The 21,301-nt window shown below is 37.4% G+C and overlaps 1 protein-coding gene across 1 annotated transcript in view; it reads left to right on the top strand.

Annotated features, from left to right (window-relative positions):
* The window catches only part of LOC126377549 (uncharacterized), a 28,333-nt gene continuing 7,032 nt past the window's right edge, over positions 1-21,301 (top strand). The window contains exons 1-13 of the mRNA XM_050025345.1: positions 1-209; positions 977-1,113; positions 3,321-3,464; positions 7,049-7,141; positions 7,757-7,859; positions 8,756-8,869; positions 9,443-9,616; positions 10,276-10,371; positions 11,372-11,500; positions 12,352-12,427; positions 13,000-13,184; positions 13,938-14,074; positions 14,385-21,149. Coding sequence (XP_049881302.1) covers positions 977-1,113; positions 3,321-3,464; positions 7,049-7,141; positions 7,757-7,859; positions 8,756-8,869; positions 9,443-9,616; positions 10,276-10,371; positions 11,372-11,500; positions 12,352-12,427; positions 13,000-13,184; positions 13,938-14,074; positions 14,385-14,403 — 1,407 coding nt within the window. The 5' untranslated portion in view covers positions 1-209 and the 3' untranslated portion in view covers positions 14,404-21,149. The remainder of the gene's footprint in view (positions 210-976; positions 1,114-3,320; positions 3,465-7,048; positions 7,142-7,756; positions 7,860-8,755; positions 8,870-9,442; positions 9,617-10,275; positions 10,372-11,371; positions 11,501-12,351; positions 12,428-12,999; positions 13,185-13,937; positions 14,075-14,384; positions 21,150-21,301) is intronic.

Below are 21,301 nucleotides of genomic sequence, written 5' to 3' on the forward strand. Positions count from 1 at the left end.
GGTCGATCGCGCAAACGCACAAAGTATTAGAAAAAGTGGGATCGAATTTTTTGAGTTGTTCGAATCGTTAATTTGCGCGATATTTCGATTTACAATGGACGTGTAGACAACTGAACAGTCAGTGACTTTCTCTTGTTATAATTAGTGCTCTGTTAACAACGTGACTTGTGAACAAATATTTTTCCGTCATAAGAAATCGACAATCCAAGGTTTGTGTTTGACCTTTCTTTGTACTCGAAAAATCGTCGCAATTTTCTTATATTGCACTGTGCAACCTTGAAATGTACTTTATATTTTGTGTAAAATGCTTTTGGAGCGGTGGTAAACGATTTGGATGCAGTACTGATGCTTTTTACGCAGTTTGCGTTAGTTTTTTTATTCAACCCACTTTCTATCAAACAGCTGTTATGTCGTCACTATGCCAAATCAGCTGGGGTTAGTGTTTATTTGTTTCTTATTAGGGCTTGGCAGTTCGGTACTTGAAAAGGTGAACAGGAAATCCCTTTCATTTTGCAGCAGAGCTGTATACAAGTCCTTTCCTTGCCTTATTATTTTTTAATGTAAGTGCGCAATTTTGCAATCGCCTTATTTCCCTTGCCTATACATAGAGTTAGGTAATAGCTATGTTATAATAGTTAATCTAATATATTTTTTTATTATATAAATGTAGTTTTATATCATTATTGATGTTTGTTTGAGTTTAAATATAATCTTGCAGATTTAAGTTAAATATTATTCTAATTCATATCATAGGTACCTACTACATAACATTCAAATTCATGTAAACATTAAGAGAGATATGAAATAAGCTTAATGTAGGTTAATAGCAATAGGCTCACTCCCACTGACATGGAACTTAAACATAGTTGGAGACAAGTGGGTATATACTACGAATCTCTGCCTACCAATACAGGAGTGATGCTAAAAAATAAACAGCTTCTAATTTTAATATTTATTTATTTTCCATTTGAACCAGATGGCATTGGGGTGGGAATCCCTGCCTCTCCTCCCACTGCGGTGTGTGATGGACCACCTGAGTCTGGCCGACACCCTCACAGCCACAGCTGTCTGCCGCAACTGGAGGAATGCGCTGATTATGTTTGAGGGACACAGGTGAGTGCCCCTATTCACCCAACCCTACCCTATTCTACTTACCCTACTCAACTTTACCCCTACCCTTCTTTGATTATTTATTCTTCTCTTATTGTGTGGGTTATGAGGTGGATTACCAACCTAATCATGTGGGTTACCAACCTCATCAACCCATGACACCAGGGTTGATGATGTTGGTAAAGTTATTTATTTATCAGTTATTGTATGCGGAACAGTGAGGTTAAAGAGGCCACATTGAAGCAATTTATCTCAAAAAGCAATATAGCAATATTACACAGCACTTAGTTTAAATGTGAATAACTGAGCTCACTAAAATAAATAAAAAAATAGCCTTTATTCACTGACATTATTACATAGTTTTACTTTATTAATTCCCTAATAATAATAATTCATTCTCTTTTACGTATATTTATATGTTGGGTTGCTCTAGGACATAGGCCTCCTCCTTATTGCGCCTGTCTGTCGCCTGTTGACCTTCTCCAACCTTGTGGTAGATCGTCTTCCCACCTTTTGTTTCATCTCCATTTTCACCACTAACATATCATAAGTACAAATGCCATACAAAAGCTTCCATGTTGCCTTTTTAGACCCTCAGAACAGGCAGAAGGAATTCCCCTTATTAGGGAAGCTTGGTAGGGGAATTCCTCTTGCTTTTATTAGGATAGCTTCACAGTTTTCAATTTACTAATCTGCTGTGTGTCAGTCAATAGCAGATTTACAATGCAAATCATTTCATTCAATGAGGGCTATGTGCCTCAAAAATAATATAGGTGGCACTGTCTAGATTTAACAATGATAATTACCAATTACATATATTGTATATTGTAATACACACTTTACAGTACACACACACATACATTATTTAATCAAATCAAATAATACTTTATTGCACAGAACTTTTTTTTTATTTACATTGTAATTTTTTTTTCCCCTCTAACTTGCGATCGGTTTTCCAACCATAAGCTTTTTTTGCTAAGCAGTATTGGCGTGTAAGGCATGCCCGCCCATTGTTGGAATGCCTGCATGTAGATTACTGTAGATTGCTACAGGTTATCCAAAGTGTAGGATCTCCATTGTAATATTTCAACAATTTTGGTTAATATCTCATCTCTATAATGTATGTATGTATGTTAATGTGACAGATTGTGAATGCTTCAGCATACATACACTTTTACCACTGCATTAAGTAGAAGGCAATGAACCATGGGTAGATAATTTGAATACTGCAGTTCTGAGAGAGAAAAAAAACATACATATAACACTTTCAGCTGCTACTCGTATGTTATTGGCCTCTGCAGTCCGATGGTTGAGCGTTGGGCTCGCGATCCTGAGGGCCCAGGTTCGAATCCCGGTAGGTCCCTGGTTTGATTAGGACATTGCAGGCTATCTCCCGATTGTCGGAAAAAGCGACCTGTTTATATTATGTTTTAGGGCTCAGTTTCCCGCAAACCGATTGCTGAGTTGTGTCCTTTATCAAGTTGTATGATTAGTACTTAAAAAAAATAATTGTTTGTATTAAAATTGGCTGTAAGTTGTCTTTTGAATAAGACCTTCTACATTTACGATACACATATAGAAGAACAATTTGAAAAAAACAAGCAGCCAGTGTTCTTAATATTAAAAGAGTTTTTACGTCGGGAACATTCCCACTTTGGGTACAATCCTGGGAACAGCACATCACCGATTGTGCCCCATCAATCGCGTAATGGCTTTGCCCATTCTATTAGTAATGAGGGTCTCTCCAATCAGCGTTCCCCAAAAACACGATAGATGGCGTTGTTAAGTTTTTCTTAATTTAAACTTTTAATTTCATAGATAACAAACATATGCATCTTTTAGCTTTGTTTCTGGGTATAAATGATGACTCTTTTTATACAACAAGGTACAATTACAACTTCCACCCATTATTATTCTGATCTAAATAAAGAGAAGTAATATAGGTAGGAACATCATTCTATACATAATGTGATCCAAATATCAAGCAACAATTAGTTTTATTGCTGATGTTTTGTGCCTGGGTGTAATAACAAGGGTCATCATTTATACCCAAATTTAGATAAAAGATTATGTCTGTTATCCATGAAATTGGAAGGTTAAACGCAGGAAAATCTCTACAATGCCACCTTTTTTTTTTCGGAACGTAGCGTAGCCTCCTTGTGTGTATGTGTATGTATATGTGTGTACTATAAAATATTATTTATTTTCAGAGACTTAGTTCGCCTGCAAACAAAGCAGACAGAGAAAAACCTGTTCCTCGCGCGACTCTTCAGGAGGAACGTCACGAAACTTCACGTCCACATCGACTGCGAGGGTGAGCAGCTCGACAAGTTCTTCAGCATCGTACTGCCCGAGTGAGTCACAGACAGTTTCAACCTTTCAGTGTAAATTAACATCACATAAGCTCACGACTATATCCCAATTGGGGTAGTCAGAGGTACGTATTTACATTAGTAAGTAATAACCGGGACCAACGGCTTAACGTATCTTCCGGAGCACTGATCATTGTTCAGACAATCGGTCCTAGCGAACTAGGGATCACAAAGTGTTTTTCGCCAATTTGTCCCCACCGGGATTCGAACTCGGGATGTCTGGATCAAGAGTCCGATGCCCAATAAGCGACAAGCTGGAAAACTGCCATTATACGGTTCATCGTGTTTTTTTTTCTTTTATTTTATAGAGGGTTTTTTCTATACAGAATATGCCACCCTCATAATTAAATAACTTATAAAGTGCCTTAGCGTCGTCCGAAGTAGGGGAGGCCAAGACACTATTACATATACCAACCTCGCAGTTGTAATTGATTAACATAAAAAAAATGTATCTCTCAGCCTCATTCCGAACGCACTCCATTATTACGGTTCATCATGTGTCTTACAAACTGTCTTTTAATCTAACCTAACTTAACATGTATTGGGCTGGTTTTCCCTTCGCGGGTTGGAAGGTCAGAAAGTTTCAATCTTGTTGCTTATCACTCTGCCCACCCTTGTACCATTATAGGCGTGAATTGCGTCTGTCTATTCATCGTATTATAGCAACGTTGTTGATAAAACAATCGATCTAATCATCTATTACATCATTGCCAACGATTGCGTACGTAGCAACCAGTTATCGACCTAATATCTAGCGCGTTCTAACTCAATATTGCATAACAGGCTCATTGTTGCTTTGTGAATCATTTTTGTGGTTTATAAAATACTGTGGAAGATGACTTTGACCAGCCCATCTTACATTTATATTCTTATTCTTGCGTTGTAAAGTCATATATAAGTCTTACGTTATATATTTAATATTATATCCATTTTCTTTGCACACACACACACACATTATACAAACATTCTTTAATTGCTTATTTGTAAAACGTAAAGGTAACAAAACTTTCTTACCTATTTACTACTGTTATAGAAGAGCGGGGTCTCCTGGTACAGGCATATTTTGCTTAAAAGGAGGCTCCAGTAACTAGTTTAAGAAAAACATGTAAAAAATAAAATACATTTTTTTTTTTTTGAGCAGCATGTTGGAATATGCTCCATACCCCCTCCGGTTGATTGAGGGGAGGCCTGTGCCCAGCAGTGGGACGTATATAGGTTGTTTATGTGTGTGTATGTTGTATCCGTTTTTAAATGTTTTTTCTTTTATGGCATGCGCACATACCCGTTTTTATGGAAACTCATAAAGAGAAAATTTTAATTCAAATTCAAAAATATCTTTATTCAGTAGGTAACATAGTTACACTTTGAATCGTCAATTTTTACATAACGAACGTCTCATCCGCCTAAAACTACTGCAGCTTCTCACAACCTGTATAGCCGGGGAAAAGAAGCTGCAAGAAAAACGTCGGCACAGGGCCCTAGACGTTCTTTAAAAAAAAAAAACATAAAATATTGGTATACAATTGAGTAATTTAGCTGCCTAATATCAGTTCTCAGACAGTTAATCCCATGCATTCATATCTTCTAAATAATCGAAAAATAATTGTTTTTTCTTTCTTTTCGCATGAACAGGACGATGACCCTGTGGTGTAATGGTTGACACGCTCGTCCCGGCTTGGCGAGAACAGCGGGTTCAAGTCCCGTCCGAGTCAGAATTTTTTTTTCGATTTATATTTTCTCTTTATCCACATTTAATCTTTGCTCCGTTATATATTTAATTATCTGTGATTCCGTGATTGCCCTTTTCAGTGAACGCGTGACTTACATCTAGAGTCATAGGTTTGAATCCCGCCTTGTGCTATAAACCACTGAATTCAACCTTATGAGTTTGACATTTGTCTAGCGTAAATTTTCAATCAATCAATCAATCAATAATACTTTATTGCACAACGACATATACAAAGGACATAAACATACGAATAAAAACATAAGTACAATAGGCGGCCTTATTGCTAAATAGCAATTTCTGCCAAACAACCTTAGGGTGAAAGAAGTTAATGCATTGGAGCATGGGCTGGTGCAATAAACATATAATGACACGAACAATAATAAAAAGAAAAGAAAAAAAGATATGATGTTATTGTCTTTTTTGTGATAAACTATTTCTATTCTATTCTACATTTGAATTTATGTTTAGATCATAGATAATTTATAAGTACTCGTATTACGTGGTTTCCTGGATTTATGACCGGATAATGGCAATGGGCTTTTTTTTGACGTGGCTTATTGTAGATTTGCCGCAGATGGCATTAACTACTTGGCCGGACAAATGGGGAGCGCTGAAGGCATACATGGGACTTAAACATAGCTGGCGAGGACTGGGTGTACTTTACACCTCTGCCTACCCCTTCGGGGCTACAGGCGCGATGTTATGTTACTTACGTAGTTACAATTTCTCCATTATATATTTAACTAAATGATGGATGATTTATTAATTCACTAATTAGCTATTCTTTGCACGCACATTTACACAAGCCTCTGGCTCATTAGCAATTAATTAGGAGAAAGTTTATTAATAAATGGCTGAAATAAATTGGTTTATGCAAATATACATTCAAATTACGAATATTGCAATGTTTTATATGGAGATAAATTATAAGTGTTGTCTGAAAACAAAACAGAAGATTACTACTGTACTTGTACTGTACTTGATTGTACTGTATTCATGTGTTATGTCTGATTGTTGAAATTTTAGTTCTGTGCAATAAAGTATATTTGATTTGATTTGAAGATTTTGCAGACCTTGAGCTTGGACTTTCGAGACTCAATCAATCAATCAATAATTCTTTAATGCACAAAGACATAAGTTTAGGACATGTACAAAACGAATAAAATAAGCACAGTAGGCGGCCTTATTTCTAAACAGTAATTTCTGCCAGGCAACCTTAGAGTGCAAGAACTTTATGTACTGGGCGCGGGATGGCGCAGCGCAATACAATAAATAATAAAATAATAGAAAAATGAATAAATATTAATAATAGGAGGAGGAGCTCGGTGGCGCAGCGGTAAACGCGCTCGGTTTGCGATTGTTGAAGTTAAGCAACTTTCGCAAAGGCCGGTCATAGGATGGGTGACCACAAAAAAAAATAGTTTTCATCTCGAGCTCCTCCGTGCTTCGGAAGGCACGTTAAGCAGTTGGTCCTGGCTGCATTAGCAGTTGTTAATAACCACCAATCCGCACTGGGCCCGCGTGGTGGTTTAAGGCCCGATCTCCCTATCCATCCATAGGGAAGGCCCGTGCCCCAGCAGTGGGGACGTTAATGGGCTGGTGATGATTAATAATAGATAAAATAAACATATAATACCAACGTAAATCACTGACTCCAATAATGACTATGAACCATTACATGACATAGCTCACGACTAAATCCCAATTGGGGTAGTCAGAGGTACATCCATCGCAAGAAGAACTGAGTATCCACATCTCACTGAGATATCTGTTAGACCAACGTGACAGGTGGTGAATAAAAATGAAATTTTGTTTGATTTCTTGTGTCTTTTTACAGATTCTTCGACTCAGTGAAACTAGAGGAAATAATATTCATCGGACCAAGCTACTTACAGCACAATTACAGATTGTCTCCAGCTAAACTAAACAGGTATATATACATTAAATAAATAAATATAAATAAATAAATAAATTGGTGCTGATTCCAATACTCATATAATTTTATTTTAAGTTATACCTGTCATCTTCCTATCCGTCGAAAAGAAAAAGGACAGATGATTAACAACTGTTAATTTTAAAATGAATGAATAACCCGGGCGAATAAAATAGGCAACTCGCTCATATGCAACCCGTTTGACGTGTGCTGTCAACTTAATTCAGATGGGTTATTGACCAATATAACTTCTGCCTACCCCTTAGGGGATGCAGGCGTGATGCTATATTATGTTAATAATCTTTAATCGTGTGGGTTGTGAGGTGAAATATCAACACCATCTACCCTGGTGTCAGGGTAACTATTGAGCCGCCAAAGGCCCCTGACATAACGGCTTAACGTGCTTTCCGAAACACGGATCATCTTACTTTCGGACAATCAGGTTATCAACCTGTAATGACCTAACCAAACTATGGAGCATAAAGTGATTTTTGTGATAGTGTCCCCACCGGGATTCGAACCCGGGACCTCCGGATCGTGAGACCAACGCTTAAACTACTGGACCACGGAGGCCGCTAATTGATGTTAATAATGATACATTTACTTTTCCAGGGTAGTGACTGAGAGTCTTGTGTTCAAAAATTCGCACTGCATATCGAATCTGGCTCTGTTCTGGTGTGAGATGGACGCGGCGAATGACAACGATAGGTATATGGTAAGTAATATTCATACTTACAGCCTCCTTGGTCTAGTGGTTAGAGCGTTAGGCTCACGATCTGAAGGTCCGGGTTCGATTCCCGATGGGGACATTGTCGAAATCACTTTGTGAGACTGTCCTTTGTTTGGTAAGGACTTTTCAGGCTTGAATCACCTGATTGTCCGAAAAAGTAAGATGATTCCGTGCTTCGGAGGGCACGTTAAGCCGTTGGTCCCGGCTGTTAGCCGTAAAAACACCTCCACCAACCCGCAGTGGAGCAGCGTGGTGGAGTATGCCCCATACCCCCTCCGGTTGATTGAGGGGAGGCCTGTGCCCAGCAGTGGAACGTATATAGGCAGTTTATGTTACTTACGTGATCTTCAGTTCGCACCCTGGTATCGGACTTGCACCAAAGAGTTACTAATTTATCTTAAGTGCAGTTTTCACTAACACAGTTGGCTCGACCATTAAAGGCGATACGGCTCACCACCTATCGTTGGTCTGACAGAAAACTCGGGAGGTGTGGTTATCTTACGACAGCTGTAGGTACGTCTGACTACCACAGTTGGGATATAAGCAGCTGAAAAAAAAAACAAGCTAAGCAAAATAGAGGAGGAAGTTGACTGATGGCGATGAATGTTTTTTCACGGGCTCCGCTGGCCTAATCTGAAGATTTTTTAGACAAGCGCCTCTCTGACCTTCGAATCCGCGAAGGGAAAACCAACCCATACAGGTTTGGTCACATACCTCCGAAACTCATTTCTCGGGAACGTGGGTTTCCTCGCGATGTTTTCCAAACATGAATACGAAAATCGTTGGTTTAGACCCGTGCTGGGATTTGTACCTGTGAAGTCACAGTGAGAGTCACCACCGCTCTTAACTGATGATGAACATGAAACTTGTTATATTTGCAGCACGAACAGATAGAATACTACAGTCGTCCGCTGTCGTTCGACGAGATGCCCTCAATCGCGGACAGCGTGCTGTCGCGGAGCAACTCCAGCCTCATGGTCTTCTCCACCTTACAAGTAAGTTAAAAATAGAATGAGGAACTGTCCAGGGGCCTGTTTAATAAAACTTACAATTGTAAATTACAATGACAATTTGATGTACATTGCGGAGTATGTGAACACGAATATTTTGCAGTTTCATATTAGCTACGTAATGAACATCAAATTGTCGTTGTAATTTACAATTGTTGTGTATTAAACATGACCCAGGCCACTTCCCCTAATAAAAATATAGATGGCACTGTATTCATGTGTTATGTCTGATTGTTGAGATTTTAGTTCTGTGCAATAAAGTATATTTGATTTGATTTGATGGCGCTGTTTCTCGTTGTCTTCGTTTAACATTCTAATATCATGGATACCAGACATATGCATCTTTTAGCCAGTGGCAATTTCACTTAAAGAGATTAATAATAAAAAAAAAAAATATTCATGTAAAACCTACGACACACATATACATTTATAACATTAAAATATACACACATTAATATATTATTTATTCTCTTTACAATTATACATTGAAGTCATTAGATGCCAACCAACCCGGGACATCCGGAACCCATTTAGTAAGGATTTTATGTTTCATTCCAGCACATAGCAGTGGACTATGACTACATAAACACGTCAGCGCTGGAGACGCTGTCCCACCTGCCATTGTTCAGCCACCTGTCCCTCGTCATATCCGAGCGAGAAGCTATGCAGCCACTGCGCTGGGACCACATCGCGCCCTGCTACCCTAACGGGCTGGACGTCTCGCTTCACATTGTGAGTACACTATACTGTACACACTGTACTGTACACACTATACTGTACACACTGTACTGTACACACTGTACTGTACACACACATAGCTGCCGATTTTATAGTACCACGAGCCATAGTCCGGCCGACTTCACTTTCTCAAAACTAAAGTCATCAGGCATTTACTAGTTAAGCGTGTACCATCTTAAACCACATCTTCACTTGTGAGATTGTAGGCAGGTACCCAAAACTAATTTTATGAGTAATAAAAAAAACCAAGGGGTATATTTTCGCTTGTGCCCAAAATTATTGTGGGGTCGTGATCGAAATTTAAAAAAAAAACACCTTTACAGTAAACCGTTCTAACGTTCTTTCTTAATACATGTTTATCTCCTCTAACACCTTCTGTCCCTTTCATACTTCACGCTTTTATCCTCTTATTCACTCGCACACGTTCATACGTCATCCTTTTATTCGTAGGTCATCCTAATGTCGTTCCATTATTACATAATTCGCTGTTTGAGTTCCAAATTTACAAAATAGTAATATTTATAAGTTTATCCTGTAAATGTCTTGTAAATTTGTGTGCAATAAAGTGTTTTATTATTATTTTATTACAATAATAATAAAATAATAATTTACAATGTAATAAGGTTGTAATTATTCGTGCGCATTGTTTCCAGGTCTCGTTGCCGTTTCGTAAATTCAGCGAGGTGATAGACAACGTTCTACTCGAGGGAATGTGTCTGATCTCCATCAAAGTATACTTTTGTAAAACTGTAAGTATAGTAAGTAAGTAAGTAAGTAAAATGTTTATTTTTCATGAGAAATACAGAAAATATGGGTACAATAAAAACCCCACAAAACCAATTCCTCAGTTTGTCTGTGGGGGTGGAGTTCGCTTGATGTTATTATGTTTAAGACACCTTTTGCATGAGATGTTTAAATAAAGATTTTCTAAATTTATTTATATTGCACTCCTGACGTATGTCGACCGGCAGCATGTTGTACAGATACGGTATGCGTTTACGAAGTGTTCTGTCACCGAAGTAGTTGTTGACTCGTGGTACAACATACCTGACCGTCGACATCGTCCGCGTACACTGGCCATGCTCAACAAGTTCTCTATGGTCTGGTCTATAGGTGGAAAGGTGTACAAAATGATCGCTCGATAAAATGCCGAGCTGCATTGTGTGACGGATGCGGCAGAGACATGGTTGAGGCAGCTTAAAATGGACATAATTAAATGTGTTTCTCTAGTTATTAAATAACTTGTAATGTATACCTACATTGATTAAAAAAAGATGTGTTGCAGTTTCTTGTCCTATCTTCTCCTCTAAAATATAATTACAACTACTTAACCCTTCATAAAATTACAAAATACGATTAAGCAGTGTGTACCCCCTGGTTGATTGAGCGGAGGCCTGTGCCCAGCAGTGGGACCATATGGGTTGTTTATGTTATTAAGGGAGCTTACGGCCATATTTAAATGTCATTTGGTAAACTACCACAGATGTTAGGAACATTTTTAATATTAGGTAACATTTAGTCTAACCAACGTCTCAAAGCGGTTGAAACCGTTAAACTTGTTGATTTTCCTAGCCGTATATAGCAAATAATTATTATTAACATTGTTGTTGTTGTTATAACTATTATTAAATTGTACTGTATTCATGTGTTGTCTGATGCAAGTATACTGGACGTACGTTGATTGTTGCAATTTAGTTCTGTGCAATAAAGTATATTTGATTTGTAAAGTATAGTTGTATTTGGTCCCAGCTGTACGCGCCGCTGCTGACTGCCCTGGTCCGCTACAAGCACAGCCTCCGCGAGCTGGTGTGGGCGGACTGCCCTTACAACCATATGGACTCCTACCACCGCGTCGTCAAGAATCTCCAATACCCACAAGTTATTAAAACACTATTCTTTTATCCGCAAGTTCATAGTAAATCTTCTATCGTGTGGGTTGTGAGGTGGACCAACCTCATCAAACCTGGTGTCAGCGTTGCTATTGTAGCGACTACGTACTTAAATCAGTAAGTAGTAACCGGGACCAACGGCTTAACGTGCCTTCGGACAATCAGGTGACCAGCCTGTAGTGTCCTAACCAAACTTTTGGACCAGAAAGTGATTTTTGTGATATGTCCCCACTGGGATTCGAACCCAGGACCTCCGGATCGTGAGCCCAACGCTCAACCACTGGACCACGGAGGTCACGGAGTAAATAATCGTTAAGCTAATTTAGAGTTTAAGGCGCCTTGAAAACCCTGGTAAATAAGTTGATTGATTGGTCTGTCTCGTGTGGGTTCTGATGCCAATGACCGACCTAATCAACCCAGGTGTCAGGGTTGCTATTGAGCCGCCAAAGGCCCCTGACATGGCTCATATAACGACTATATACTTAAGTAAATAGACGTCCGACTCCGATTTAATTTTCTCATCATGGACAACAGGTTTCCATCTATATGAAAACTTTATAAAGGACATTCGATTTTAAACTTTGAAATGAAAGTTAAATCAATTGTTTTAAGTTTACGCGCTTATTATTATAGTTAAAACACATAATAACGGGTTCTTACCGCGTTTAAAATAGGGATATCACTTACAACACGGCACACCGCGGCGGCGGCGCCGGCGGCGGCGACTTTTGTCATGGCACTTGCAACAGTGTCGAAATACTCGTATCGGGAGTCTCATGTTCCTACCCAACCCAACCTAAGAACCCGTATTATGTGTTTTAATTAAATCAATTGTTTCAGATTGACGCTTGCAACATCAATCCATTTATATTGCTATGTTGGCAATGCGTCAACCTGAGGAGGCTTGTCATACACGGTATGTATACAGTCAGGTCTTAAGAGATGTCACAGGCGGTCAGGTTAGGTTTCAAGACGTCCTTGTAGCGTCACTGTGTCAAAACAGGGGTGGCCAACTTCGAGCAAAATCGTCTGAAAGAGCTCGACGAAAAACGCCAACCACGCAAGGATCGTCGCAAACCCATATGTATATACTCGTAACTACACTTTCAACTCGGATGGACAGCTATTCTGCCTCCAATGTGACCGTGTGTTTCAAATAAAGTTTGGCTTTGCCAGTCACATTCAGTCATATTTAACTTTTTCATGGGAATTTTTTTTTCTACATCATTGTTCCTAACCCACATTTTTAACTGATTTGGGGTTGTTTAAAAAAACATGTTTTTTTTATTTAGTCATAACTTTTTACTGACAGCATATTTTGACTGCGGTTTGGTATTTATTACTCAGTATTTAGGTCTATTTCGGTACATAGGCCTAGTTGGTGGTGGACATTTGGACCACTTTTGGTCAATCTCCTTTGAGATAGGTAATTTTTAATTTCATGTTTATTTATAAGCTTAACTGAATATCCAATGTTGTTTACTCCAGGTTACTGGATATGGCAGTACGACGTGCTAGGTTTCGTGCGCCTGCGCAACACGCTGCAGCAGCTGGAGATCTCGGCCATCTACGCCAAGCGGACACGCTTCCAGAGCAAGCAGGCGCCGCCCGACGTGGCGCTGCGGGTGCTGGAGCGGGACGCGCCCGGGGTCGTGCAGCAGCACTATGTGCAGGTTGGCATTACTGCGGAAAAGATAGTTCTGCACCATCTACGTCACATAGTTCTTGCCCAACTACGCTAAGTGGACGGCCCAACTGGGTACCTTCAGGCTTGTCCTAAATTTTTGTCCTCAGTTATTATAATTTTAAAAGTGTGACACTTATGTCCTTATTCTAAGATGTTAAGTCGATGCTTCTTCCTCTCTTACCTGAGCATTTTGGTATTTTACGTTGACATTTATATCCTCGACTTAAGGGCTTTTCTCACTGGAGTCGAGCATAATATTATACTGCCAACATAATAATACGAAATTAATGACATCATGCCTTAGTGAAGTAAACTCGAGTTAAGGTTGAGGCGCCGTTAAAGTATACCAATTTTGAGCTAAATGCGAGGAACATGTTGAGGTTGCCTTAACTGAGGACTGAGTACAGGAAGGTTGGAGTCTTCTTCTTCTACAGTTGTAAGGTTGATTACCATCCTCATCAACACTGGTGTCAGTGTTACTATTGAGCCGCCAAAGGCCCCTGACATGACTCATGTAACGACTACGTACTTACATTAGTACGAATGGTCTTACTTTCGGACAATCAGGTGATCAGCTTGTAATGTCCTAACCAAACTAGGGATCACAAAGTGATTTTTGTGATATGTCCCCACTGGGATTCGAACCCGGGACCTCCGGATCAAGGTTGGAGTGCACATCTTTGAATGCGGGTATTAATTTGCAGACCACTGCATATCTAACTTGAACTCTCCCTGGCAGCAAATCAACCAGCTGACAGAATTCGAGTGGCTCCCTCCCTCCTGGTCGTCACTTCACCGTGCGCTTCAAGCTCGCTCCACACCACCACAACGCGCTGAATACATTTCTAGCGAGGTCATGCGTCCTGTGCCGCCACCGTAAGTATGCACTATAAAAATTTCAGTAACACTACCACCATACAAAGAATCTTTCTGTATACACTATTATACAAAGGATAGTTCAGTATACACTATTATACAAAGGATAGTTCAGTATGACACTATTATACAAAGGCTAGTTCAGTATACACTATTATGAAAAGGATAGTTCAGTATACACTACAATATAAACAGATTCTTTGTCATTTCAGGCCGTTATAACATATCATCACGCCTGTTTCCCCGGTGGGGAGAGCAGAGGTGTTTAGTAAAAAAATCTTGTATTTTATCACGTGATTACTTTTTCCAGAGTGCAATCCATTATGTGAACAACTAATGCAAGACAGAGAAGATAAAAGGAGACAATAAGAAAGAGAAGCAGACGCATCAGCGAACAACAAAATTATAAACGAAGTAAGAAAGAGTGTACTTCTTGATTCTTCTTCTAGAAGGAGCAAAAGAAGATCTACGCGATTGAATTCTTATTATCCAAGTAAGTGGAGAATGACTGCTAGATCGAATACTTTGATGAGTTAGCTTATATTGGTTTTAAAAAAAAACATTTATACTGCCATACGACCTTTTATATGACAATCTTCTACACCTTTTATTGCGATCCACCTTAGGACGCTAGGGTTGGTGAAGACGGTAAACGTCCACTTTTCAAACCGAGCGATTATAACGCTTAAGTTTTCATTAGGTTATGTAAAACTCCTGAATTAGAACAAAAATGTAAATCTGTTCGATTTAAATTTTGAATTTATTTGTTCTTAAAAAAAAAACAATCGGTACCGATAAAACCAGCCTGTAATAATTTATTTTTTACGATATAGGATAACTTATCAAAGTCGTATATAATATAAGCTATAACTGCGTGAAGACGATACAATCCCACTAAAAAGTATATCTAAATGTGGACAAGTGGTGACTGAAAAAGTCTATTCCAATCTCAACTATAAGGACTTGTTTCGACTTCGAAATGTAAAAAAAATACTATCTAATAGTTTTTGATAAAGATAAGGGTTGATGGAATGTCGTATATGGTTGTTTGTGGTTACTTTCAATATTAATAGTGAGGTTAAATCCCTCATAACGGGTGCGAAGTTACATTGTCCTAGGTCAAATGTCAATACAGACATGGCTTTATTATACGAAAATATGCCATAATGAGGATAAAAACTACAAGCTTAAATGTTGACGGCAGCACTGTTGAGTGTTCCTAAATTTTGACAGTTCTTCATACTGTCCAGGTAAAATTCGCGATAAATTTCTATAAAAATGTGAAGCAACATGGAGTGTCTCCCGTATGAAGGATGAGTTACGAAAAAGAAAAGCCATCAATTAGTTTTTCTAAGTTTCTTCTTTCCGATCTTTAGGGAATAAATATAACGGTTTGAGTTTCCAGTTCAACGCTACGCAAAGAGTTACGGTGTAAAAAGATAACCAAAACAATATGTTTGTTTACTCAAATAGTACGTGGAACTGTCAAAATTTAAGAACACTCAACAGTAGCGACACCTGATGGGAGAAATAGACAGTTTTTATTCTCACTATCAACGCAAAAGATTTACATTTATGACTTCCCATATCGCTGTGAAAGACTGACAGTAATAGTTGTCTACTCTATGGCGACCGCTTGCCATAACTATAAAAGTGAAGTGAAGATTAAAGGACCCTATTGCCATAACCTATAAAAAGTATGAATGCGATGTTTTGCGCTTATATAATCCTGGTTATGCCGAACGTAACTGAGGAAGACAATAAAAACCAGGCTGAACATGGTTCACTGGCCACTGTCGTATAATATAGCAGGGAAAGCTCCTTTCTTCCATTAAATAATCCATTATTTTCATCCTTTCTTCCATAATATTTACCACCACGCAGGGTTTGCTTGAAGAGATCTCTTTTAGAGATAAGCCAACCTTATGTTATATGTGCTTATTGTCTTGTTTTCCCTTGCTATGTGTACAATTAATAGTATATAAAGCCTTGTTTGTCGACAGTTTTTTGTACAGTGTAAAACAGTTTACAGATTAGGTAGATAAAGTACCGGGGTGGTTAAAAATGTCACATCGAAACAATTCATCTGAAAAAAGCAACATCGCAATGCAAATGCAAAAATTACAAATGGCAATATTGCTTTTTTCGATGAATTGCTTCGTTATGACCTTTTTAATCCCCCTGGTGTGGATTCGGGCAACCATCTAATTTGACGGGACTAAAACTAGCATCTCCTTCTGGCACGTATTGTAAGTGAAGGATAGCAATAATTTAACGGCTGTCAAACTGATAATTGATATTTTTCTTCAGTATTAATATTAAAAGGTAACAAAGGGGGTAGGTAAAATGTATATTATTTTAAAATATGTATTTCTTTTTTTAAAATGTTTAGTAAAACATGTCTTAGGTATAAGTCATGATAAATAGATAAATGTTTAAAAAATATACTTCAATGGACCGTTTAAAATTTATTATTGGAAGTGTTTAGTAGATTTGCACTTTAGTCTGAATATGGCCTAAGCGTTTCGATTTGATCGGAGTTTATCGAATTATGTTACTTTAATAGTACAGGTTTTGTATTCCTGAGACGTAGATATTGCTCAAAGATTTATATTTTTACATCTAGAATGCCATAGATTCTCATAGTACTAAAAACAGTTTAAAATGTGTTTGTTTTTGCAACTAATCAGTACAAAGTATCAAAGTGGAAAGGAGTGGAATCCTCTGCCGTCTTCTGTATTTTCGAATGCATATAACCCGGGTGCTTTCTAGGCCAGAGTGAACAGGCACCGTCTGGGGCCAAGAGCAAACTCATCAAAGGTAAAAAAAGTCTTGGCATTTTAACTTGAAAGATTTTATACATTTTAGATAATGATTATAATATTTTTGCATGACGATACATAACATCACAACAATACGGCTGTATCTGTTATTTTTTCAGACAGAATTGGTTCTAATAACCGCTCGGAACACAAAACCTGTACATATTTAAAATACATCAGAAATATGAATCACAAGTAATCAGAATATAGTGCTTTAATCGAAATATTACGAAGTTCCTCAATAAAACATTGATTAGTCAACTTACGCGCCAATTACTTTGAAATATTTTTACGAGTTGTGATTGCAAAATTATATTTTTTATGATTAGCTCTGATGTGAGGTAATTGGTAAATCTCATTTTTTTTTGTAGATGAAAATATATAATTAAGACTTATGTGAAGCAGGACAGAATATAAAACATTTGAAGATATTATAAGGTTTGTTGCGTGGATACCTTTTGATCTTTTAAATATATTTTTTTTGTATCATAGAGTAGAATATCAAACAGATTTCTTTTAAATATTTTCTTATGTTTTAATCAGCCTGCGTCTGTTGCGAATGTAATATATATAATGTTAATAATTATATTGCACATTTATAATGTATGTGGTAATATCGCATGTAAATAGCTTAAAATACTTTATCCTATTAAGTATTAACAATGATGACAAGTCAAATTTAAAAAATAACGAAATCTTGACCGTCTATGGAGAATATATAGGACTAAATCGTGACAAAGTCAATTTCCACCAAACATGATATATTATTGGATATCTGTATTTATCACGGAATAGAAGAAAGATGTTGGAAGGGCCAAGTGAGCGCAAAACGCGCGCCATACAAGTAGGAACAAATAGTTCATACTTCAACTTTGCACTCCACTCGTCTGCAAACTTACTAACGCACGGAGCTCCGCGATAGTATATTAAAAGGTCGTCTTGTGCATAATAACTGCAGGGCAAAAAAACAAAAATTTACTATCATGCGAGGACATCCCTCCTTATCACAGGAAAGCTAAAAACCTTAGTATGACCGGCTATTTAAAAAAAAAATACTATTGTGCGCAGTATCTTAAAAAAATAATGATACAATTGCAGCTTATCACATAAAATATATATTGCCGGTAAATTGGCTATGGAATTTGAGAATCAGTGGAGCTATCGTAGTGGTCTGTTTGCAGGAGTAGTAGTAAAAGAGAGCGGGAACCGGTAGCATGTGCGACTGCGGTTCTCATATTAAATGCGCGTTTTGGGTCTTTCCATCCCCCGATACCGACTCCGCCGTCGTGGTCGACGATTTCCCTCATTCAGCGCTTATTGCTATCGACCCACTAGGGTCGATTAATTCTTTCAAATATTTTTCCTCTCAGACGACGCCCTGAGCCGAGGTTCGCGCGCAACTGGGCACCCTCAGGCCTATTGTCTTAAACGTTGTACCGGGTGAGAGCCTTCAGCGCTCCCCATTTGTCCGGCCAAGTAGTTAATGCCATCTGCGGCAAATCTACAATAAGTCACGTCAAAAAAAAAGGTCTTTCCATCCTCTTTATTCTATCTCGTGGTATTATAGTAGTTGATATTGATATACAAATATAATATTTGTTAAATTCCCACCTGAATATATTCAACGATAAAATAATAACAGTTTATAAATACAGACGAAATGAAAGCGAATCGTACGTGAATTTTTGTAGTAAATAGTATTCTAATATAAAAAGCATTGAGAAAGGCCGAATGATATGTTACTGGCAACATCTCTCAAAAATCGCGAATTTATCATCTAGTTGTAATAAGTGCAATGTTGAAGGTAATAAATAGCGGGGACCGGAATAATGTTATACTTTTTGTAAAGAAAACTTATACGAACGTAATTCTATTAATTGTTCACAAACACAAATAATGGTACTGGCGTTTCCGGCCCCGTTTTTAAAAAAAGAACAATCTCACGCCAAAGGCAAAATATGAGAAGGTAACTGCAGCACAAGTCCTAAACGATAGCAAACTATCTTAATTTGGCATCGCGTTTATGACTTGTGAGCCAAATTGTAGCAAGAAAAAGTAGATTTTACATCGTAAACAATTAACAAATAGCGCACAATGAACCAGTACTGTTTAAATTCTAAATAACGACAGCGATGTGCGATATCTGATATGATATAATGGCCCCGATTCCTGCAGACACCTCGTAATTTTACTTAAAGTTATACCCGTCATTCTCTTATCGCCCCAAAAGGAAAGGGACGGATGATTTACAACTGTTAACTTTAAAATGAATGAATAACCCGGGCGAATAAAATAGGCATCTCGCTGATATGCAATACGTTTGACGTGTGCTGTCAACTTAATTCTGTCGGGTTGCTGATCAGTATAACATTTTGGCAGGGTTTTTTAAATTTCGATTGCCCGTCGCTTTCCTTCACGGCGAATAAGAGAATGACAAGTATAACTTAAAATAAAATTAGATGGTGCGTACAGGAATCAGTACCAATTGCTATGTATTTGTACTTTAGCTAGAAAGCTTTACCTTGCGATAAAATCGACTTATGACTTATATCTTTTGGTGTGACGTTATGTAGGTAACCATCTAGTCAGGGATCCGTATTACTGTAAATATATTAGACCAAGATGCGTACGATACGGGTCCATTAAAACATTGCACAAAATAAGAACGAAGTATTACAAATACATATTTATATCATCCTGTATAGCTTTAAGACAAGTATGTCGCGATACTGTATATGATACAGTCGTTTTATATGAAGTGCCACTCTGCTATTGCAACAAAGAAAGAACTAGTTTTTTTTTTCAACTCGCGAAGTGTAAAGAAACGAATGTAGTGTTGTTATGATAAAACTATTATTGTGATCACCGAGTGAATAATACAGACTTATTTAGTTAAAATTTAAGATCAAATTGTTATGCGACTAAATAATAAAGTAATATAATACTACTTAAAAATGGAGTCGAAAATATCGAAATAAAACGTATAAAATGCAGACCATAAAATTTTAAATATCGAATAAATAAGCTACTTAATTTCATGTTAGTTTGAAGACCATAATATATAGAAAATACAAAACGATAACTTGATAATAAATGACTACATATTCTTTTAAAATATAATTTTATAGTTTACCGAGGCAAAGTTTAGTTTTTAATTAAAATTTACTTTTGATCTGAATTTAGCACCAAGCAAACTGAATATTCTGATAATTCAGAGGACGTATTTTAATCAGGACAGCGAAAAAGAAAAATACTTATCCAAAAATACAAGTATCTTTAATATTTTACTTTTGATATCTTTTTAACTTGGTTTAGTCACATAAAAAAATAAGTAGTCTGTATATAGTCGCCTTGTAGTGATATTACATGAGCGCCTTTTTGAAAAATAATAACGATTTTTTTTCAATTTATTTCTTTCTTTCAATCCGACCGAATATTTATACCTTATTTTTTTATCTGCGACATTTTGTTATCACAAATCACACCCGAATGTATTTTTTTAAATAGATGTTTACAAGGTTTTCTCTATAGGTTGACAATATATGTCCTACTGCTGGGCACAGGCCTCCCTCTTTCAACCGTAAGTGGTATGGAGGGTATTCCTCATAGGGTTTATTTCACTGCCACATAAAAGGTTTTGCTATTTCTTCCATAAATCTGTTCACTCCGAAAGACCTTTTATGACAAATCAGTTTGCTTGGAGCTACCATAAAATCCAATCCGTCCCTTGCGTTCTTTGCATTTGAAATATTTAGACTGATCCGCTTATTAAATTATGTTGTCAACAAAACCGCCACACTTTATTTTTTTACTAGTCATTTGCAAATTAACATCACCAGTCGTCACCTGGATATCTAAAAAGGTTGCAACGGAACAATTGATTTAAAAAGCAATATTGCTATGTGACATTTACGCATATTTAAAAGTAAGCGCGGAATGTTAGCAACTATCAAATGGCAATATTGCTTTTATAGATGAATTGCTTCAATGTGGCCTTTTGACCCCCGTTATGATTTCGTGATACAAATTTTATTACAGGAAATAATTGTAATGCCGCAAAAAATAGGTATATAAACAACTATGTATAAAATATGTTCGTATTGTAAAGAAGTTAAATGCAAATTTTATAATCATACATAAAAATGTCACGCACAAAAATTGTGATCCTAATTATGCATAAATGCCAAACAAGTAACTTGTCGTTGAACTACAGGAATGTCGTTTAAAGTGTTGTTGTAAGAAAAATACTTGAGGTTTTATTTACATACATACATACATAAACTCACGCCCGTAATCCCTAATGGGGTGGGCAGAGCCACAAGTAATCAAAGACAACTTGCAGCCACTGTTGATACGAATTCCAAAGATGGATATGATGAACCTTATGGTGATAAGGGATCAGCCT

Source organism: Pectinophora gossypiella, chromosome 23 (genome assembly GCF_024362695.1).
Source record: "Pectinophora gossypiella chromosome 23, ilPecGoss1.1, whole genome shotgun sequence".
In the NCBI taxonomy this organism is placed as follows: Eukaryota; Metazoa; Arthropoda; class Insecta; order Lepidoptera; family Gelechiidae; genus Pectinophora; species Pectinophora gossypiella.